Below are 24,142 nucleotides of genomic sequence, written 5' to 3'. Positions count from 1 at the left end.
CTCCCAACTGTCATATTTCGAACACAGCTGATTGGCTGGTGCGTTATCTCCTTCCACTTTATGTCCAGTTTATCTCTTGGCCTGGCTTAATACATCTGCCTCAGAGAGTGTGAAACTTAAATATTTTAAGAGTAATTTTGGGGGTGTCCCGGAGGTCTGATGCTGCTGTGGAAGCTGGCTTATCTGTTCCATTTGGACCCTATATTTTTCAACTGGGATATCATATCGGGGTAACCTACGGGATCCAACAGTATGTCGATGCCAGAATGTTGATATGATGTTGTTGGATTGTTGACATCATGTTAACTATAAAGAAGACTGGGTTGGGTCTGCCACAGATATATGTAATTAGTGTGATAGAGCAAATAATACACAAACTGGAAGACCAATGATGTTACACAATTCAAGACAATACCAGCATAGTCTTGTTGTGGTACTGGTGGTGCACTCAGAGCCAGTAAGATTGTCAAGCATCCAAAAAGAAAAAAGAAAGACACTTTGTTGGGACACACTTATCGGGAGGGAAAAGTACATAAAACATAACCTTTAATTCATCAAATTAAGAAATGCAATTGTCAATATCTGTGATCATTAAAATTGACTGTATAGGAGTGAAACCACCTGATTGGAAAACTGAAAGATTATTCATCACATGAAGTCAGACTCAAATGACAGCCATGGTGGTGGTGGCAAGTGAAAATGTATAAGTAATATAATTTTCTTGATAATTCAAGATATTGTCTCTCCCCTAGACAGTTGTCTAAGAAGACTGGGGCAGTGTATTGTTATAGGTAATATACAGTGTTTAACCTTGCTGGTCTCAGAGGTTTTAGATTGAGGGAGTGGTCTCACTCTTTCCACATCTGCTTCTCCTGTGTGTGCCAGTCGGCAGTGAACTAGGAGTGAGTGTCTAGTCTACTAGGTGTTAGCTTCCCATGTGGAAAGAGATAGAAGAACATGATCTGCAGTTGGCAGAGCCAGGCATTTCCCTCTGATGATAATAATCAGTGCAGGTGATACTGCCAGGATCCCATTGAGAGTCTTGGTAGAATAAATAGACATGGAGGGTCGTAGATTTATGTTCCTAGGTAACGGTAGATACATCAGAAATACCAGATTGGAACAGGTAATTGTTGTAAAATGATTCTTTCTTGGTCAGAAGGACCTAGTGAAAAATCCACCCTCTCTTCAATAGACCGTGTATATCTCAAAATAACTGGGGCGTATTACACATATTTGGTCAGAAGGGACAGCTGAGAGATAGTAGATTGCGGGAAAGATAACACGGTTTGACATTTACTTCTTTTGTGTGTGCCAGCCGGCAGTAGACCCCAGGAATGAGAGTGTCTAGTTACTGCGATCTTACTAACTGAAGGAAGTAAAGAAACCAAGACTTATGGGCCCCATACATCAGCAATCGCAATTAATGGATTTCCAGATCCAGGGATTTTTTGGCCAGATAAATGGTTTCTACAATCTATTTGACTTGCCCACACATTACAGATTTATTTCAGTGATCGGCAGATTTTTCCATCTAAAGATTGCATCTTCATATCTGGAAATTGCCCAACTGATTGCCATTTCAGCTGTTCATAATGTAAATAGATGAAGAAGACGAATTGGGAATGCCCACACATAAAAAAGATCATGTTTAAAAATCTGATTAAGCAATCGATTGGCGATCCCTACTAATTGTTGATTGGGATTGCCAAAAGGGGGAGCCCACACATCTAAAATTAATTGTGGCAATCTTCTCCAGATCTCAGGATTGTCACAATTAATTGCTGATGTATGGGGCCCATTAGATGAGAGGGATAGGGTGTTAACCTCGGTACATCTTATGTAGAAAAAAAAAACATTATATATAGTGAGGTCCGAGGACGTAGTAGCATCACCCAAAATTAAATCAGAATGATGGTAACAGATTTCTAATACACAATGATTATGGTAATGAGAATGAAAATGATTGCATGAATAAACATGCTAGAACTAGCATATGGTGTCAGTAGACCAAATAAGGTAGGTGTCCAGAGGAATGATAAGGGGGAGAGACAGTGGGGTAGATTTATGAAGCAGTGATAAGGGAGGAGAAGTGATAAAGTGCCCGGTCCTTTATCACTGGCTAATCAGCTTCTGACTGTTAAGTTACAGGCTGGGTTTAAATAGGAGCTGATTGGCCGGTGATAAATTACCAGGCACTGTATCACTTCTCCTCCCTTATCACTGCTTCATAAATCTACCCCAGTATGTGGTCCAGGTGTGCACTTACCTGGTACCACAGATATCAGACAGCCGGTTCACCTGCAATGGCTTGTTCACTGGGTCACACTGTAAACAGGCAGCTGTAGGTGAAACGGCTATCTGAAAACATATGCTGTACAATGGCTGTCTAGGGGATAGACAAGATCTTGAATTACAGATGGAGCGCCTGTCAGCCAGCCTGAAGAAACAGGCTGGCTGACAGGCCAGATAAGAACCACCTGGCCCATCTAGTCTGCCCCTTTTTTAAACATGCTTCCTCAAACTTTATTTGATTGCCAGATCTCCTGAGCTGGCGCAGGGTGGCGGACAGAAGCTCCATGTGACTGGGACGTGCGAGCGTCTCACGCGTTCCAGTCAGCACGGCGGCAGGTAGCTGATTCCCTGCCAATCTCCGCTTCAGGGAGACGGGCAGGGAAAGTGGAGGCTGCGGGGAGCTAGCGGAGGGCTCTGACAGAACGCAGTGCACGAGGGTCTTGTGTGCACATGCCCTCTTCTGTCGGTTGGCGCACATTGGCGATTCTATCACCAGGAGCAGCTCCATTGAAAGCTGCTCCATCTATATCACCAAATTTATATAACTTATATATTTCCACCTGCCCCTGTTGTCTTGGCTGTCATTTGACAATTGTATTTCTTAACTTAATGTAATTAAAGGTTATGGTTTATGTTCTTTTACCTCCTGATAAGCGTGCCCCAACAAAAAATCTTTCTTTTTTTCTTTTGTTGATGGAAAACAGGTTGACACATAAAAAGTTAATAATAATAATAATAATAATTGTATCTATATAGCGCTCTTTCTCTAATAGGACTGAAGGTGCTTAACAGATACAGATGTGAACAGATCAACATTGATGATGATTATCATGTATGGCTGAGTGTGGTACCACACACAGCCATACATGGTCATCCTCATCATCATCAATGGCTGCCAGGCTGTGTGTGCTATAGCCATTGATAATGTGACATCAAGGTCAGTATTTCAAGATGATATAGTTGCAGTCTGTCTAAATTTTTTTCCCCTAGACTAGAGATGGGTATACCTTGAGCCAATAACCAAGCAAAGAAACTCAGCGGCGCATCGGCAGTACAGACTGTGCACTGCTGAGATAGCGCAGCAACTTGTCGACTCTATTGAAGAAAGGGGCGGACTTGGAGGTGGGGCCCGGGGCATTGCGCAGGGAAGAGTGTTATACACAAGGGCCTGACGCACTGCAGTACTGCCTTGCACATACAGTACTGTAACACACAGTCGCGTATGCATATAGAATCTATATATAGATTCTATATGCAATCAAATGACATTCCTGGGGGGTAATGGATGGATGAATATAGATTCATATGCATGCCCGGCTGTGTCTCGGCAGCGCGACTGTCCATTACCCCAGTAATTTAATTTTTACCCCATTTGGGGTAATTTACCTCTGTTCCCTGACCACTGATCTCTACCGTAACCTCCTGCATACGCCATTACAATCTCATAGCATAACGGATAAAAAACACATAGAAACACAAAGATAGGCAGAACCAACCCATGCTTTTATTTCCATTGCATATAAAAAATTCATATGAAGATATTGATTTACAGTACTATCCCATAGGCTGTTAAAGAGGCTAAGAAACATTGAAAATCATTTGCAGTGTTCACACAGGATGCCATTCTACTGACATACCCCCCCCCAACAAACAAAAACAGCAAAAAAAAAAAAAAAAAAAAGAAATCAACAACATACATAATTCTGGAGTACGTAGCTTTAGAATCCCTTTTTTATTTTTATTTATCTGTTTTAAAACAAAAGCAATCAAAATCCTTTGGACCAGGGCTGCTAAAATCTACAGTTTGTGTGTCAAAAAAGGAGGCTCTGATCACCTACAAAAAGAATCTTTCACGGAGCAGTCACCAACGTGATGGCTGGGCAGCGATGGAATGACATAGATCTATAGGGGCGTGTCACATTAGGAAATACAGGGGGAGGTGTACAGTATCAAGCTGTACGAATCATGGACAAGAGAAGTAGTTGCCATAGCAACCAATCAGCACCTAACCAACATTTCATATAATGTACTTGAAAAATGCTCAATCAAAGCCATTTGGTTGCTACTGGCAACTCTTCCACTCTTTATACCGCTTGATACATCTCCCCCACAGTGCTTATGGGTTTTAACTGGCCAGAATGCACAAAACAGTGTTTAATGGGAAAAGACAACTGGTCAAAGTTGGTTATCGAGCCAAAAATGACCATGCGCTGTGTAACACCTACAGTACATATTATAGCGGTGCACAAATACATCCATCGTTTTGAGGCAGAGAACTGCACTGCTGAGACACTACTATGACATCAGCAAGTGCAGTTAGATTTGGATGTACCATCGGGGAGAGAAAGACTACTCTGAAGGCCGTTAGGCCTTAACGATAGCTTTGGACATTATGTCATCCCATTGGCATCTTCTCCCGTTAAACCTGTGCAGTAGCTTAAATAATATAAATATTATATAGGAAGATATGTATATTCATTTCAATATTATAGTGCAACTATACATCTCTGTACAATGTTATCTACTGTATACATTACTTTCTCTACAAAAAAGAAGAAGAGCTTTGGATTACTAGAACACTAGTATAAGTGTCATTATTCGGAAACGTCGCAAATAGAAAATAGTCCTACATTTTCTATACATGCAGCAGAGTAAATGTTATATTGAAAAACCGCTACAATGAGTTACAGTACTGTATGTATTCCCTCTATTATATTACACATACAGTATGTGAAAATGTATATATACACAAGTTAAATATTGCTTTGGGGGGATGATACAAAGCAAAAATGGATGAAGAATGGATGAACTTACCATGTGTGATTTATAAATAATGTATATAAATAATGAAAATATGGATATATATATATATATATATATATATATATATATATATTATACACACAGACATAGGAGTGTAAAGCAAATACATGAAACCATTATATAAATCATGTGATAACTCCATGTATCATATTTCCTTATAAAGCTGGCTGCCGAGATTGTGATTGGGCAGAAAAATACAATGGTAAAGGGCTGGTTCACCCTTCCGCAGTGAAGTCTGACCCCTGTATTTGATCTCAAAAGGGCTGTGGAAGAATAGCAAAGGGGAAGATTGAGACGCTACGAGATTGGTCTAGCATTGGATTCACAATAGTCAGAAACAATTGGTATCAACTTCCCCCATTTCCCTAATCTCCCACAGCCCAATTGCTACCATGACCTTAACCCTTTGAGTGCAAAGTAAATTTGTGAAAATAGGTGTGAAATATAATGACCTGTAATATTTTTTACCTTACATAGAATTTTTTTTTATTTATTTTTTTAACACGTTTTAAATTTGAATTTATATAACAAATGTGAGCGGCGCCGCCATTTTTAGCAGATATTTTGCAACTCTTTCACAGAGATGTTGGAACTCAAAGGGTTAACAGCCATCCGTTTTTACATTAAGGAATATGAAATCTCAATGCAAAAACAAAAAAAATGTGATTTTGAATGGAAATTTTTGTAAAAATTTTTTTTTTAGAATTCTCATTCTAAAATCTGCGAAATATTAGAACTACAGACCACATTAAGTTTATTTGCATGGGACCCTTTTGTGTGGACCTCACATATAGCTTCTATGAAATAAACAGATAGAAAAGTGCATGAATGAACCCAAGAGAAATGCCCACTGAAATGCCCAGCCTTTTTCCGTCTACCACCATTACCAAATGCAGCAAAACACATTAAAGTTAGTTAGTTCAGAGTTTAAGGCACAGCCCTGGGCCCAAAGTTCTGCAGCTTTAGATTTAGCATTTTTTTGTTTTTCAAATTTTTCCGTAAAGAAGCTCTAAGGTGACATTATATATATAATACAGAAGATAAATGTACAAGGAGTAAATATACAGAATATTCATCTCTCACCAAGAGTTTCAAGATATAAGAACACCACCCGGATAAAGATGATGTCATAATAAGAACTGTTATTTTACAATTAACATTATGTACATTACAATAAATACATGGTTGTAAACAGAGACAAACAAGACTGTATAACAGGTAAGGTCATTCGGTGAGGAAAATAATGAATGGCACAAAAGTAATAAAAAATAAATATGTTTATAATAAAAAAAAACATGTTGCACTTTGACACAGCTCTCTGTAAATCCATTTCATTCAAGTTTTTTTTTTCCTTTTTGAAAGCAATTGTTTTGTACCTTCTAAACGAGCTTTCACTAAAACTAGAACACATGGTTGAAAAAAATAATAATATAAAAAACGTGCTGACAACAGCAAAAGTAAAGCATGCTGTTACCAACGTATAGCCACACAGCACCAAATGGGTTGCATCTTTTACTTATGGCATATTATGAATTAAATGTTTAAAAAAATATATATAAAAAAAGCCACTTAAACTTTTTTGTTTTTAAAGCAGTGTGAAATGTTTTACAGCACACTTTGGCAAACAGGGCAAAAAAAAAAGAGAGAGAGAGAGAAGAAAAAAAAGGAAAGAAAAGGATTATACAGTGCATTAGATTGATCTACGAAAACATTGTCTTTTCATACTCGCTGATTGTCCATGAATGATGGATGGATGTTTATTTTATTTATTTTTCAATTCTTGCATGCGTAATGGTGCGACGTGTTCACTATTATGAAACAATTTCCATTAGTGCAGTTGTTAACCCTTTCAGGTCTATCTTTTATTTTTGGAAATAAATATTGCTTTTTTTTTTTTTAATGGTTACATTCCAGGCACTCCATGGGGGAGGAAAAGAGATGAACAGCATCGGTGATACGTGAAATGGGGAATCTTTACGTATGGGACAGCACAGTGGGTGCTATAAAAAAGCATTTACCAATACATATTTTGCTGGAGGTATTGACTGCGAATGAAACATTTTTTTCTAAGTTTTCAAATAAAAACTATTTTAAAGGCGTGAAACACAAGTAAGAGACACTTAAGGCTACGCCGAAGGCTGAAATCCTTTTTTTCCTTATTTTTTTTTTAAATGACATTTTTTTGTTTTGTATTTTTTGTCAAAAATATTTTTTTTTGTTTTTGGCCAAGATCATACACAAATAGATTAGTCTGCATGCAATTTGATGCATTATTTTTACAGAGTACGGATGATTTTAGAACTAGACAGACATTCTCCGTCAGTGCCAAAAGCTTTAATAGTAACATTGCTCCTTCAGCAATAAAGATTCATTTTATAATTATTATTTTTTTTTTTACTTTTAGCTCTAGGATTAATATGACATTTGTCTTATGCTGAACTTTCTTTATTTTATTTTTGGAAATGTTGGGTCTGGATGCGTTCAAAAAACATTTTGCTGTTGTAAGGAACCACAGGATGTAAGTGTGATGTTGCTGATGTTCAGACCTGTGAATGAACGTACAGTTCACATATATGTATACTGTATTGATCACCATAGCTGTATGCTACAATTTCACAGCTATAGGATACAGCTATATGACTATAAAACCTTGAAGAACATATTTTCAACTTTCTAGGGTATTGCACACAAGCCAATTAAGTTAGGACATGGAACACAGCTAAAGGCATTCAGTATGAAACAACTTTGCATTACATTTAAGTTCACGTACACAGCATGGAGCTTTAAGATCACGCAAAATCTTGGACGATGTTCTCCCTATTGTGTGGTTTATCGAGGCTTGAGACATTGATACGGGGTGAACTGTACATAACAGAGGGGGTGACCTTCCGTACTATATTGGAAAGTGGCCAATGCATTCTTTCTGTGCTAATCAGAACATTAAAAGAGGATTAAAAACTAAGTTGTACTGAAAGGGTTTCCTGCAAGACAGTGTCTTTAAGAAAGGTACAAGCATATAAAAAAGGATGGATCACTAGAGTCCGATCAATTGCTATGAAATTCTAAGGTGCAAAAAAATCCATAAAACGGAGAAGTTGTCCAGTGTTGCACATTACTTTGTAGTGAAAACTTGCAAGTTACTCTTTGGAACAAAAAATCAGTGGCGGATGAATGTACCTTTTTGTAATTTTTTTTTTTTTTTAAATAGAATACCTCAATATATTTAATAATAAAAGTAAGCTCTACAAAAAAAAAATTGTATTACATATGATACAAAATGCAAAGGATGTCGCAGCTCGATGAGCTGCAGATTTTTCTTTTTTATATATATATATATATTTTCAGTCATTTCATCAGGAAGACTTAAAATTAGAAAATGATGTAATCTCCACAGCTCCCCATCCCGATGCTGTACCAGCTGTGATGTGTCTTAAAATTCCACATCTCCGCCTTCAGGTGCAAAAAAGGCCAGAACTCTAGTACTGCTTCTCTCTCACTCTGGTTGTTCTTTGCAAGCAGAACCGCATGGTCTTCCTGCTCTCGTCACTCCATGAGAAACTGTTTTGGAGTAGCCGATGACTTGAATGGTCTGCCAATGTTTACCGGTTAGCTTTTCAATGCTGTGGTGATGGATTTCGGTTTATATTCCTGAGTGCCAAACTGAGTAAATAAGGTCAGTTTTGATCAACAAATATCCTGGCAGATGAAAGTGAGGTGTGACCATGGTTGCGGCATGTTTCATGCACTTTGGAAACCATTTTCTAAAAAAGAAAACGAAAACTGAACGAAAAAATAAGAGAGATAAGAGGGAAAGCGGTCACACTGTTACGTGTCTGGAGAATGCTCTCCTTCTAATGCGCTAGGTTCTGTTTGGCTTTCCTCTTCTTCCACCTGTTCATCAAGTGGAATTTCAGTGGATTCAGAGTCCTGTGTACAAAGGGTCTTTGAGTCACTACAGCTGTTGTCTTCTTCTACTTGACTGCCACTGTCCTTTTCTGTGTCAGACTCCCCATCTTCTTCCAGTGTTAGTTCAAACTGGAATTTTTCTGTTTGGCCTTGTCTACCTTCCTCCTGCTCATCCGGTGCAGGGGATGGACTCTGGGGAATTGTGCTTTGATACCATTCTCGATTGTCCTCCAAAGTGTCCAGAATATCTTGGGCATCTGGGTGAACGAGGTCTGCCCACGTCTCCCACAATGGATGAACAATGTAGTCTATAAAGCCGACCTAATACAAAAAAGAAGAGGAGAAATGTTTTAGATGGACTTTAGTTTATTTATATATTATAAATTAATATTTTAAAAAGAAAGGAAATGGCTAATGATATTTATGTTTAAATCGTTTTCATTTGTTCTTATAACTATTGTGCAATTAATAAAAATAATAAAAAACATTGACAGGGTATCAATGGACAACAATTTTCAGTGACTTAATGCAGGCTTAGGGTGTTGTTATCCATTTAATATTCAATACCATGTAAACACAAAGGTGTCTATGGGAAACCAATCAGATCCTATCCATTATACTTCAGAAGGTGCTAAATAAATAAAAACTATATTCTGATTGGTCGCCCACAGCAACATCCCATCTTCAATAGAACTCCCATCTTGGTAAATAAACCCCAAGAAGTGTTTTTTTTGTTTTATTTATTTTTTATTTTGGGGGGGGGGGGGAGTAGAGGAACAAGCACATACATGTGCAGGTCATAAGAATATTCATCATTGTACAGGTTGAGTATCCCGTATCCGAGTATCCGTTATCGGAATTATTCCGAAAACCATACATTCCAGAAAGTGAAAAAAAAAATATTTTTTTTGCTAAAAACTGACTGGGGACATTTGTAACAGCACTACTGAGGACATGATATGTAACTGGCACTATATATATGCAAGAAAATGATTGCTTGGTATTCAAATTCAATATCTGAGATAGTACACAAATTTTGTTTCATGCTTTGAAACCTTGTTTTTTGAACAAATAAAATATATTTGTGTGTATTTTATGTGGTAATAAAATATATTTGTGTGTATTTTATGTGTTTATACAGCAAACATGCAAGATACTTCAAAATACATAATTAAAATATAAAAATATTCCGAAATACGGAATAATCCGTTATCCAAAATTCTCCTGGTCCCGAGCATTTTGGATACGGGATACTCAACCTGTACCTCTATTACTTCAGCCTGCTAGTATAGATTTATTATTCTGTGCATGAACGGCCATGGGAACCACAGTCGCATGATGAAGTGAGCAGAGAGGCTTTGAAACTCCCCTCCGAGCTCGGTGTTCTGTAAAAGTCCCTCCAATTTACATGACATGCTAACAGTTTCTGCAGAATGCCTCTATTGGAAACAATCATGTGAAGCTATCAGATATATGTTTAAAAATATGAACCGGCTATCAAAAAGAAAAATACATTTCTGTTGGGATCTCCTCTAGCCGTAACATAAATCGAAAATTAGAATGTAGGGCAATAGAATGTATCAGATCCTACAAACTAAAGCAACAATTATTATTACTGTCATCTGCATGACACAAACAGCTTGGACTTTTCCTTAACAGAATGATTGAATGTACCTGTGATTTTTCCACAGACGCATTGTGCTTATCACACATGGGGCTTATTTCCATCCCTCGCTCCCTCTCCCGGTCGCCTTGCCTGAAGAATTCCTCCATTATCCGGTCTGTCCAGTGTCGGTATAGCTGCAGAGGCTTGGTTGGATTACTGAGATCCGCACAATGTACCATGTTCTGCAGAACCTAAAATAGACGTAAAAACACCATCACCCGCTGAGTTATTACACAGGTGGCACAAGCCTGGCTTTTCATTTACACTCGGCTTAGCTGTGAGGTGCAGTCAAGAAGAGCGATTTGGTGTAAGAGCCAGATGAATGGAGAACAGGACACTACTAAATAGCTTCATCTGCTAAGAGTCATTGGAACAATCTCGGGACACTTGTGTTCTACTAACGATGACCTGTCGTTATCTGAGGGCTGAAATCATCACTGCCACCACTGGGGGAGGGGTGTGGTACACTTGTAAAGGACCACAGGATGTAAGTGTGATGTTCAATAATGGGAATAACACCCTACACCCTCAACAAACCCCCCAATGTCGGCCATGTAACAACTTCCGATAAAATTACCTGGATCCTGTCCGAGTAGTTGTCAAGAAGAAGGACCCCCGAGCTCGTCACTTTCTTGGTTTCCACCATTGTTTTTAAATCAGCCAGTAAGTTCATATGCTTTGACATGTCTGTCGCTAGTACCTTGGAAAAGAAAAGAATGAGCAATTATAGATTTGCCTTTATGAAAGAAAACTAATTATTTTCACCTTTAAGGTGATTTATTCAAAGGAAAAAATATTGCTAAAAATTAAGGATTAAGAGGATAATACATTCCAGCGTCAGCATAATGTGGCAGTACCACCGCCTGCAAAGATGCACCCCCCATGGATCTGTGCCCGCCTGTTAATTCTATACAGGCAAAATCAAATCTGTGATGAAGGTTACAGTCAGAGATCAAACCCCTCTTCTTGAGACTGGGCGAAGCTATTTTGGGCCTATCCTGCGACTGATACGGTTATAGGGAGGCAACATTTGTACGGCTGTGAACAATGTGCCCGCTGCGGTCTCTGTGCTGCGGTCAGGAATACAAATCTAGCTGGGCATGAGAAATGGCAGAGACGCCAACCAATGTAATTAGGGGAAACAACCTGACATCGAGAATGCACTGATGGCTAACAACAAGTAGGACATGTAAAGAGCTACAGGCCTAACACATAGGACACAAGAGAGAGAGAGCATCAGATTATCCTAACCCCCCAAGTCCCTCTGACTTCCCTTTCATCATCTATCATTTTGATACTCTTATCATAAATACATATAAAGATAAGAACTAATTTTATAAAGCTACAGCAATAGGGTCATATGCATGCATAGATGAGATGCACTGCGGAACCACTGTACCAGCTCCACTAACTAAGGCGGCGCTTTAGCAAAGATTAAAGAGAGTGATAAGTACCAATCAAGCAGCTTCTAACTGTCATTTTACAATGGGAAATGTCATTTAGGGGCTGCATGGTTTGTCCCCCCCCCCCCCCTCAGTGTAGAGCCTGAGCAAGACCCTGTATGGCTTAAGGCAAGAGACTGATTTGGTCTTGTATCCTCTGTTTTAAGTAACCTAGAACCCTCAGCAACCACTGGGCTCAACACAAGAGACAAGGTTGCTAATGCACAATCCAGCTCTGGGGGCATGAAGTGGTGAAAGGTGGGGGGGCATGAAGCGGTGAGAGGTGGGGCAGGGGGCATGAAGCGGTGAGAGGTGGGGCAGGGGGCATGAAGCGGTGAGAGGTGGGGCGGGGGGGCATGAAGCGGTGAGAGGTGGTGGGGTGGACTCTTGCCTTTTGATGAACAATCAATCAAGCTATTCATGTACCTAGAACATAGGTAGTATCTACCGTGTACATGTATATGACAATATAGAGCAGATATAACAGCACCTTATGTTACAGTAGGCTGTGATGTAAAGAAAAGTATGGCAGAGTAAAATAACTTCAATTGTAAAATGACAAGTCAATAAAACGCCAAGTAAAAATGCCATAAAGACAAGTATTACATTATAGTGTCTCCAGCACCACCATGGGTTAATTCATGGCGTATTCGAGATATAGGAAACAGACTCGTCAGCTGCCTCGTGTAATTCTAATTACAGCCCATAAACACACAAGACATGTTCCTGAGAAGAATGCAGAAAATATCCGACTCTCACACCTTTCCCCCAGACGGGGACAGTTTTAGCTAACGAGAGAGGGTGTGAGATCTCGAAGACCTTAACTCCAGACACAGCAGGGGAGGACAGAATATAAAATATACTGTAAATCATAGGCAAGCATTTCAGCTTGTGCCCACATGGGGAGGGCATACTGGTACTTCTAGTTCCACAGCTCATGACACTCTGATGTACGGGAGATACGGTAGCTAGCGTGAGGGGTATTCTGCTTCCAGAAAAGTCATGAGACCTTCAGGTTTCCTAACCCTGCACTAACAGAACAGTCCAATTGCTGGTCCGCAGAGGATGCTGGTAGTTGTGGTCCTACAGCGTTTGCAGAACCACAGGTTGTATGCACCTGCTGAAAGTAATCCAACAGGTGTGCGCACCTGCATTCCAGGATTTATAGAATATAACTTGGACAGCATAAATAATAGCTAGAAGTATGATAAATGGGTGAGAAGAAGAATTCCGTGTATACTGTAACGCCAGGCCGGCTCTCTGAAAGAACAGAACAAGCAGGGTGATAACAATCTGTACTCACTATGTCAATGACCATTTTCCGTAATGATTGTCTCTGCTTTTTGGTCAAGTTCTGGAAAATGTCACAGTTCTCCTCTTGCAGCAGCTTGAACCCCACAGCTAAATGATGGTTCTCCAGAACCGATGAGTCATTGTACATCAAGGCTAATTCCGAGTCTGGAAGAAAATGAAAGGACATTTTTACGAGACGCAGCACAAGGGGATATCAGAAAAAAAACTGGAAGAAGCATGAAAATGGTACAAATGTTAATGATAGGATATGATTGCTTGATTGCAACGAAGCAGCATGAAACCATTAAAAAAAAAAAAAAAGGACAGGACTGTTGCAGTGTTATGTGTAGCACGCATATAAATCAGGGAGGGGAGGCTTCAATTCAGGTTACCCAGATACGCATCTAGAACCACCCCAGCCCCCTATCCAACTGTCTGACACCCACAGAAGAAAACGCTTCCTAGAAAACAATAGCCAGCTCTGTATCCTAACGGCTCTGTGGAGGCTCCGCCCCGCATATCAATATAGCTTCTGGGATGGATTACTAATGCCTCTCATCCCACAGAGCCATTCCTAAGGATTTGCAGAATGTTTGTAATCAATCATCAGCTTGGTTGTATGGAAATTTATATTCGTTTTCTCTGGGGACCAAAAGTGAACTGAAAAGGTGAACGCTATTCCGGTGAACTCACAGATGGATGATGCTTTTGGATCTGGGTATATGCAGATCTGGGGAATCGATGTTGCTCGCACTGACATGCTGCTGGCGTCAGGAAGCATTGTAGTAATGTAGCATGTTCATTCATTGTAATGAAACCACTGTCTGGGTCCTCGGATGCAGCGTCGCTGCCCCTGCAGCCGGCCAGACATCCTAAATAATCTGTGGGTTACTCAGGATGTCCGATGGTCACACATAAGCCGCCTCCTGTGACTTTACCATGATGTTGCAGTCGCTCTGTACCGAGCTGCAGCAGCTGTGCTATAGAGTCTTTGTACACATTGGGTTGGGTTGCTGGCCCCGTGTAGGGTTGCTGGCCCCGTTTAGGGTTGCTGGACCCGTGTAGGGTTGCTGGCCCCCTATAGGGTTTCTTGCCCCGTGCTGGCCCTGTGTAGGGTTGCTGGCCCCGTGTAGGGTTGCTGGCCCTGTGCGGGCCCTGTGTAGGGTTGCTGGCCCCGTGTAGGGTTGCTGGCCCTGTGTAGGGTTGCTGGCCCCGTGTAGGGTTGCAGGCCTTGTGTAAGTGTTGAGTACAACTACTTTCTGGAGAAAGGGGCTTGGAGCTGTAAAGCATTTATGTATAGCCTTGTACTTTTAAAATAATCAATAATTTTTTTAATGAAAATTATTAATTCATGGGATGAAATGAGCGCTAAAATTGAGTGTAAAATAGAGACAAATAAGATGTGAAACAGCAAGAATAAGAAAAAGGATAAGAAAAACGAAAGCAAAAGAGAAAATGCACCTGTAAAAAAGAAAATGTTATTTTAAAATGTTTACAACTCGTTTAGAGTTGATTTGGTTTGCTTGAGAACCTAACCTCTTTCCCTACCTCTGTGGGTACAGCCGTTGGCGGTGTGGGGTGCTGGCAGCAGCCTGGAAGAAGAGCAACATCACCATTGTGCCGGAGTACTGGACGGCATGGGGAACAAGAGGCTAAACAACACTCGCTGCCGTCAGCACCACACACAACCAATGGCTGTACCACTGCCCATAGAGGTGCATACCCGTTATAATGGAAATGATTAATTAGTCATATGCAGAAAACAAGATAGATTGTTTTAATTTATATGCATAAAATAAATGATGTAATAAGTGCTTAAAAGGTTAAATAGGTTAAACCATCAAACCCAGCACATAATCTACTAGAATCCAGCTCTCGTCTCTGACTGTCTCCACTAATTTGCAGGATGAGTCATGAGATAGATTTTTGCACTCTGGGGTATCCCTCCGGTTACTAGGCAGGCAGTAGAAACCCAATGATTATATTTAGGCACAGGGAACACAAAATGTGCAGAATGCCGCAGACAACCGAAGCTCTTCTTTCTCACAAAAAACATTGCCTCAGGGATTAGCAACACAATGAGACACGACAGTAGCTGGTTATCCAGTCTCCATGACCAATAATTATTTGGATGTTACCATCATTAGTGATTCCCTAGAAACGATTAATATTTCTTGGTAATGAGGGAATATCTGAACAAATATCAAAAATGACGCAACAGGAAATAAAATACCAAATATGGGTAATTACTACAGAACCTTGTACAAACAGAATGTATCTCTCATTTGTATCAGGAACCGTCCTTGACCATTACACGTCGCATATTATCTGGCCTATATTTAGATACACTGAATAATAGGAAAGAGAGCGACTTGTTGCCGGTCAGAGAAGGTAAAACATGGTTATCACTAGTGTTCATTCTAGCACCCACCATCTTTGAAAACCCATGCAGGTCCTCTTCCCTGCCTGGGGTGTCGCTGTCTGCTGTAGTGCTTCTAGCACAGTGTGGTCTGTATATCAGCACTGATATCCAAACCAGACCCGTGCTAGAAACACCACAGCAGACAGCGACACCCCAGGCAGGGAAGAGGAACTGCATGGGTTTTCAAATATGTCAGGTTTTAGAATGAACACTACTAGCCTTCCCATCAGTAATCTCAATAAAAGAAACACTCAAAACCAGAATGTGTGGTAACAGAAGACAGGAAAAACAACAAAACAAGAGAAAGCAAAACATAGGCGCACACAGGGGGGGGGGGGGGGTTTGGCCTAGTGTGACCCAGACTGTGGAGCCCAGGCGAGAGTGACCGCTCCTACAGTGGTGACAAGGTGTTATGCACCAATTCTCAGCTTTCATTTCTGCGGTGTGTTAGACCGCCACCTTTGGTACGTTTACCCTGACCATTGTGGTAAATAAAATACTTTTTTTAAACTTAGGATAATTGCACTATGGAGCGCCTGTTCTTTTTGTTGTGGATAAAACTTTGCCTGTGGGATACAGGACGCCTGTGGGTGCAGCACGGAGCAGCCCGTTTTCTACAAACTGAGTGCATTTTAAACTACTGAAGGAACTATCTTTCTATATCATCATCGTTTTTTTCAAGTTCAGATTGAGGATTTGTAATGAAAAACTCTCCCCACCTGTATGTGGTTTATATATATATTTTTTAACCCTGTGCGCACTGTTTAAATTTATTTTTGTTATATATATATATATATATACACACATACAGTATATACACCTACACACATATACAGATGGGGCTGGCTTCATCCTTGCAGGGCAAAACACCAGCCCCGCCCCTGGACAACAAAGCCTGTCTCCGGTCCCCGCCGCCTCCCCCGCCGTTGAAGCCCCGAGCGCCCCCCCCTAACCCTGCCCGTCTCCCTGAAGTGGAGATGGGCAGGGACACGCAGCGTGTGAGACTGGGGCACGCATGCGTGTGAGACGCACGCGCGTCTCAGTTCAGTGAAGGGGCTCCATCTGTACACACTAGTAAGCCCGCTCAAAGCTAATGCTTCGAAAGCTAGTCTGCTACCTTGTGATTGCCTCTTTGTGCATGTGTGAGAGGGAAAGAGATGTAGTTTCACTCGCTAACAATGGATGGCAGTGTTTAGGAGACACACAGACACTAGACATAGATGATATATAATATTTCAGGTGAGACTTTAAAGCAGAATGTTGAATATCATTCCCACTTACTTGTGTTAATAAGAAACTGGTTGGAAACCCCGGGATGATCAACATCATGTATTGCACTTGCAAAGATCGCAGCAAGAATTTCCAGATCTGTGAATACAGACTAGGGGGAAAAAAAACACACAAAATATAATTTTTGTCAGTGACAATCCTGCATCCATTGCTCATATAGTGACAAGGAGGACGGCAGAGACTGGGAGCATAGGCACAGTAACACCCACTATGTTCATACATACAGTAGTTCATGCCCAAACTATGGGGAAATTCAGGGCAAAAAAAGTGGGAACACTTGTACATTGGGGCTCATCCTCCCTGACACCCCCCACAAGTGCAGCGCTAGGGGTACCGTCATTTTCACATATCACTAAGAGTATAAATAACCCAAATACGAAGTTGGGATGGGATCACTAGGTCTACAAGCATTAGGTAGATAGTCATTAGGTCGACACAAGAAAAGGGTTGACATGAGTTTTTCATGTTTTTTTTTATATATATATTTTTTTTTAAAAAGGTGGTTTTTCATACTTTCCAAGTGGGCACAGAGTATGAATATAATAGTGTGCCGAGTGTAGAATGGTGAGAAAAGTGGTACACTTATACTGTGTCCACCTCGATTAACGTAAAAAAACATGAAAAACCCTTGTTTTTTATATCGACTTAATACTTGTGTTGACCTAATAACCATGCCGACTTACTAGATGTCAACCTATTTCATGTGTCGACATAGTGACTGTCGACCTAAAGATTGTCGATCCTATGACCCATACTCTAAGAAGTCTATGCTGGGCTAATGGACGAAGCCCTTAATATTACAGGAGGAAGCTCCCATAATGCAGTGGGTATGAGGAGAACCGGGTGAGAATGTAGGCGTCCGTACCTCCAGAGCTGGGGTTGAAAGCAGCACGTGAGTAGACTGCGCAACATCTGCCGCGTGTATGTTATTATGATAAGCCACATCCGCATGATAATGATCTTCTAGAGTCATTAAGTATGTAACTAAAGTGTCTACTGGAATTTTAAACGTCTTCAACAGATCCCGTTCCTGCAGGAGAACACAGACAAAGAAGAACAAAGTGAACATACAGCACGGCACCGGTGAAGCAGTGTGCTTACACGTATACACAATGTATGTATTTGGACGCGGCACAAAGCCCTACCTGAAATATAGTGTGTATGACCACCGTGAGAGGTCGGTTTCCAGAAAATTCCGCTACTTTAAAAACATTAAGGCCCCATTTGTTCACATCTTCAAGTTCCTGGAGGGAATGAGAAAAGCAGAGAAGGATGAGACGGTGTCACATAAGTGATGCAGGTAATGCGCGGAATGGTCACATGACTGAGCTCCCTGCCGCACCCCCATCCCCTACAGCTGTGGACTTGGTACGCGCAGCCTGGAACATTCTGCTAGTGTCGTCTTAGCTGATAGATACAGGAACACATGGCGTGTAGGAGGATGCCATGAATTAATTACCACCATGCTTTTTAAACAGCGTTGTACTGCCAAAAATATGAAAAATGAATAAAAATAGCTATCGGGATGCACAGCAAAGAGTGGTTGAAGCTGCCCCTTACCAGTAGATTAGCAATCGCTCTCTGGGTGTGCACAACTGATATAAGATACACTATGCAGAGACTATGAAGGCCTTATGCCCCATACATACGGTTCGATTTGGTCTATTTTTCTATTCGATTTTTCTTTTATAATGGAATCGAATCGCAAGCAAAATTGCACCATGAGTACACCCCTTAACTGCATAAGTATTGAGTATTCAGATCAAGTATTAATCATTTCATCAAATATAAAGAATCATGTAAGTTTTAATGTTACAGCCCCTCACCCCTTTAACATCCGGGCTTAATATAACATGCCATAGCTATGTCGCACAGTCTTCAAGAACACCCAACAGGTCATGTTTTCAGTATTCCTCTCTGTGGAAACAGGTGGAACAATTACAGACCAGGACATGCCTGTACATGATCAAAGAAATCCTGAATACATGACCTGTTGCAGATACTTGAGGACTGCAGTTGAGAACCACGGATGTAGTAAATATGATGCTAGCTAGAACTTCGCGTCCAGCTCACAGATGGGAGTTAGCTTGGTCAGACTTCTTCACTAGTTTCACAGGGCTCTTGTTATATAAGTTTGGCCGGGTTAAGAGTCTTCCAGTGATGACTGCCCTCTAGTAACGGAGGGGCCTGTAGGCTATTTGCTATGTGTGGGAGGTGGTGCTTCCTTATATTAAGTGAGAAAGAGCTTGTCCTAAAGTGGATGACCCATTTCTCCCACGGACATGACTTTTATATCTCACCTTGGCTAGAGAGTCTTCAGTTTCACTTTTTACGCCAAACCTGGGGATACTTGAGTTGGTCAGGCTAGAGCTGTGCATTAGTTTCTTCACCCCACTGATCTGAGACATGGGCCTCTTCTTCTTCTCTTTGTCTTTGTCTTTCTGGGCCTGCGTTGGCATCTCCACTTCATGTTGTTTATCTACATAGCGACATGCATAAATTAAAATGAACGTTAATGAAATTCGCCGTATGCCCGATTCCAACTAAATGCACACACAAAGGCGATTCTCCACCCAATGGGAATCATGGAAGATACAAGCCGCACATTATTTGGGATAATAATCACAGCTGTGAACCATGAACAATTACAATGTAATACTATTCTTATTATCTTCATCAGTCATTATCTTTTATTGATTTATATGGTGCCACAAGGGTTCCGCAGCACCTAATGAAGTACATACATAGATGCACCAAACAGGAAAAATATGACTTTAGGGCTATTTCACACACTCCGGCTCCTGCCAGGCGGCGAAATCCTGCACGGTCAAAAGCCGTGCCGCGCACACTAGTTGTTAATGGACACTATTGTTTCTATTCACACGGGAAGGCCACGGCCAGGCCGCCCGGTTGCAGCCGGATCCCACCACTGAAAGGGACGGCTGCCGGGCTGTGGCCATCCCTACCATTCTAAACTATTGAGTGCGGCACGGCTTCCTGGCCGTGCGGGTTTTCGCCACCCGGCAGGAGCCAAAGTGTGTGAAATAGCCCTTACAGTACAAGACAATGTAGTACAAGTAGGTGTAACATTGCTGCACTGGTGGACATGACACTGAAATAATCCTCTTGTTGACAGAAACAGAGTTAAGTGCCATTGTAAGGAGTATGGGGAAAAGCACATGAGGGGGAAGGCCCTGCTCATGACAGCTTAAGGCCCCACACACTAGAACGATTTTTTGGCCGATTGTCCGATTTCCGACCGATCGGTCGAAAATCGGACAATCGGCCAAAAAAATCGTTCTAGTGTGTGGGGGCCTTTACATTCTAAAGGGAAGGGGCACACACACAGGAGTGACACAGATGGAGTAGACAGTGAGCTTGGAACATGAAGCAGATGGTCTTGAGATCACTATTAAAGTTTTGTATAGTGTTGGAGAGTCTTATAGGGAGAGGTAGAGAATTCCAGATGTAGGGAACACCATGAGACAAAATATTGGAGGCAGCAAGGTTTCTCCACTATGTACCTCTTTAACCGCTTGCCACTAACGGCTGAATGGGCAATCTTGGGAATTTTCCATCCCAATACAACAATATTACGGGATAGCAAGAAACTAATGCTTATTGTTTCAGCAGTTGACCGCAAATGCATTATACCACAGTGGATCCATGCAGAACCCCCCATTGTACCGTTGTTTAGGGATAAAATTTTCCATGTGTTTCACATGGAATGGGTTGAATCATCCCTCCACAAGGAAGAACGCACAACATTTTTTTCCAGATATGGGAAGGCTTTATCGATTCATTATAAAATTACCTCAAAACACAAATTCACAATTGCTTTCGCTCCACTCAATGGTACGAGACTCGTATTATCTCAGGGGACATCCCAATTGACCTTCCCACATGCGGTTCTGCTGTAGGAAGGTAGGGAGTCCTCCAGTCGTGTCCATCCAATTCCGAACATTTCCATGTAATCGACTATTCTTAGGGCAGTATTCAATGAACATAATCGCGGCGTGCAGCGAATCCTGTTTAGGATTCGCTGCACTGTAGCCGCGTTCCGGAGGGATGAAGCCTTCACTGTATCCCAGTATTCAGTGTCGCAGGGGGTCGCTGCGCCTGACGGCGAATCTTAACCCCTGCGGGGGACGGCGGCAGGCAGGGAGATGGAAGTCTCCCTGCCTGCCCCAGAATGTATGTGGAGGGGAGGAGGGCTCCCCAGGACCCAGGCAGCACAAGCTGCCTCCCGGGAGAGCCAGCAGACAGCGCACTTGGGAACTGGAGGAGAGATAGTTATACCGTCAATATGCTGGATGGTTGGAAGAGGATCAGCTCAGTTTTAAGTTGCTCAAACACTAGGGCAATATAAATGCGATTTAGTCACTTTTATGCCATTGTGGTGATCAATCGCATACCTGTACAAATCGCATGCATTTGACAGCAAGCTCAATGCGATGTGCTGCCTGGTGTGTATCGCATTGGAGCCTGTGAGCCACACCACCAGCAGAAGAGATGCATCGGATCGCAGCAAAAGGACCACATATGATACCGTATGTCACATGCAATCCTGCTCAAGAGTCTCCTCTGCTTGGAGAAGTCGTCCTAGTGTATGGCCAGCTTTAGACTGTTTAAGAGGTTACATTTCAGAAAGTGCTGGGACATCCAAGAAGAGATAGCAGAGGGACAGTTAAAGATAAGTGCGGAGAGAGGGAGAGAGGTCAGCGGAGAAGAGGTAGATTTGAGTATCATCTGCATTGAGCACATATTTACAATCTCAGTCTTCACACAGGTCATGATTTTCAGGTCACCTGGCAGGAGCACTGTGTATCTCCAACTGTCATACAGTATTTAATCCACAGGTGACCTGGAAATGATGAGCTGTGTGTGGTCCCGAGGACAGAGTTTGAGAACTTAAGGAGAGAGAGAGAGAGAGAGAGAGGACCAAGAACAGAACCCACTGTTAGGGAGAGGTGGAGTCATGAGAGGAGACAGAGAAGGCGTGGTCAGAGGTAGGCAATAATACTAATAATAAAATTTCAGGCAAAAGAAATAGAATAGTAAGAAAATGTTCAATTCAACAATAAAAAAACGAGTCTCTGAATTTAAAAAAAAGGGAAGGAAAAAAAGCAATTCAAATCTCTGATTTATACCCTGCAAAATAGTTTCTTTGTTTAGAAACATATTGCACAAGCATGTAGAGCTGAGGATCTATTGCAAGGAACCAACAGCAATAAGCAAAAGATAAGAATCCCATACATTGTATCAGTCAGGATATGAGCAAGCTTTGATACGTATCCTTTCAGGCAGGTGCACACAGTTCACATAGATCAGAAGGGAAAGTCCTAAATTCAGCTGTCAGCTCATTCATGCAGAAGCACAAACATGCCTGGAAGAGTCACATCTGCTGTTACACTCCATGGGATTCCCTAGTACTCCCCCAACTAGAAATGTCCAGTCACGTGGAAACCCGCCATTAGTTCTGCGTCTTGCCTGCTCAAGATTAAAGCTGGCCTTAAAGTCAGCACAAACATATTACTTTCATTGATATAAGCACAAGACTTCTCAGCCACCATATTCCCTATGGAAAGCTTCTGAGTACAGTAAATGCATGGGAATGCAGGCTATGAGTCCACTAGCTCCACGTGACACCAACAAAGGCTATCTGTTTAGATGAATGCCAAAACAATGTCCATATTTATAGTGTAACACCTCATTGTCAACACTAGAATGCCTACAGGGTTCAATAGGTTGACAGGAATCATGACGACATGACCACAATAGCGAAAGTTGAAATGTTGCCCAGTGAAATGTCAACATTCTCAGAATGCCGACGGTTAGGTTTTGGTGCTGCTGGGAGGAGTTTTCTGTTAAGGAGGTTAGGGTTTAGTTGCAGGTGGAGGAGAGGGGATGGAGGGATTAGGGTTAGACACTAGGGGGAGGGATGGGGTAGGAGGAGGATACTTACCAAGATGCCGATAAATCACCCCTCTGCGCCAGAACTACTGATCACATGACTGCAAGGGCCTGAAACAACACGACGGATACGCCGCTACTGCCAGGACCATGTAAGTGACCGATGGGCATCCAGGGATGTCCACTCGGCATGCCATAATGTTCAACTGACATCTGCGTAGGCATGATGAATGTTGACATGGTCATTGTTGATAAGCTAAACATGTTGTCATTTTGACCATGTTGACATTCCCATGTGGACCTAATATACAATATAGTGCTTATAGATTCATCAGAATGAAACAATGCTTCACTGAATCACCTCCACTGAGATCCAACAAGTCCCAGTGTGCCATACGTCTGTTTCCTAGAGAAGTAATACTTCATATTCTCATACATAGCTGCATCCAATGTGTATAGGTTATGGGCATTAAATAATATCAAAAACCCTTCATCTGTCTGTTCTGAGGCGTCTACAAGAATCATTCCGGCAGCAGAACTGAAAACAATGAAACCAATAGAATTGATAGCGCAACTTGGCTTCGCTAAGTGAGACTGGTGAGACGGAGGCATTTCCCACATCACTCCGAACCGTGATATAAACCATTGTTAGACATCTGCCGAGCACCACTGTATTGATAACTATCCTCATTGATGGAATATTGTGTTCTATGATTAAGCAAATCTAATTGACTTCTCCTTGAGGGTCGTAGTCAGGTCCAGGAGTGATGTGCTGTGTACTGTGCTTTACAAGGGATTCCCTCACCCACTATGCGGCTGTTTGGATTCAGGGCATTTTCTCTGCTCAGATGTTGACAGTGTATTTATCATCCCTCCCTCCTACGATCAGGGGTTGCCAGTGATTCATCGCAACCCCCCCCCCCCCCCCCCACCATATCTCTGCAAGGCATGGCATTATAAAAATGACTTCCTATCCACCAGTACATTTACAATTACAAAAATCATACCCAGTGAGCTGAGTTTTTATTTCTCTTCTATCTGAGCTGGAGAATGCAGTCAATCCTCTGCTCTAGCATATGGTTCTGTGAGTCT

General features: G+C 41.6%; 1 protein-coding gene across 8 annotated transcripts in view; it reads right to left on the bottom strand.

Annotated features, from left to right (window-relative positions):
- Nucleotides 1-3,777: 3,777 nt before the first annotated feature.
- The window catches only part of PDE4D (phosphodiesterase 4D), a 925,196-nt gene continuing 904,831 nt past the window's right edge, over nt 3,778-24,142 (bottom strand). For all 8 annotated transcript variants that reach the window (XM_083153306.1, XM_083153323.1, XM_083153297.1 and 5 more), the window contains 8 exons: nt 19,438-19,616; nt 18,283-18,381; nt 18,003-18,167; nt 17,129-17,228; nt 13,436-13,590; nt 11,268-11,390; nt 10,699-10,881; nt 3,778-9,345 (listed from right to left, as the gene is read on the bottom strand). In XM_083153306.1, the coding sequence (XP_083009432.1) occupies nt 8,944-9,345; nt 10,699-10,881; nt 11,268-11,390; nt 13,436-13,590; nt 17,129-17,228; nt 18,003-18,167; nt 18,283-18,381; nt 19,438-19,616 (1,406 nt within the window). In that variant the 3' untranslated portion in view covers nt 3,778-8,943. The remainder of the gene's footprint in view (nt 9,346-10,698; nt 10,882-11,267; nt 11,391-13,435; nt 13,591-17,128; nt 17,229-18,002; nt 18,168-18,282; nt 18,382-19,437; nt 19,617-24,142) is intronic.

This window comes from Crinia signifera, chromosome 1, assembly GCF_055691185.1.
Source record: "Crinia signifera chromosome 1, ASM5569118v1, whole genome shotgun sequence".
NCBI lineage: Eukaryota > Metazoa > Chordata > Amphibia > Anura > Myobatrachidae > Crinia > Crinia signifera.
This window is presented reverse-complemented; position numbering and strand designations above follow the sequence as displayed.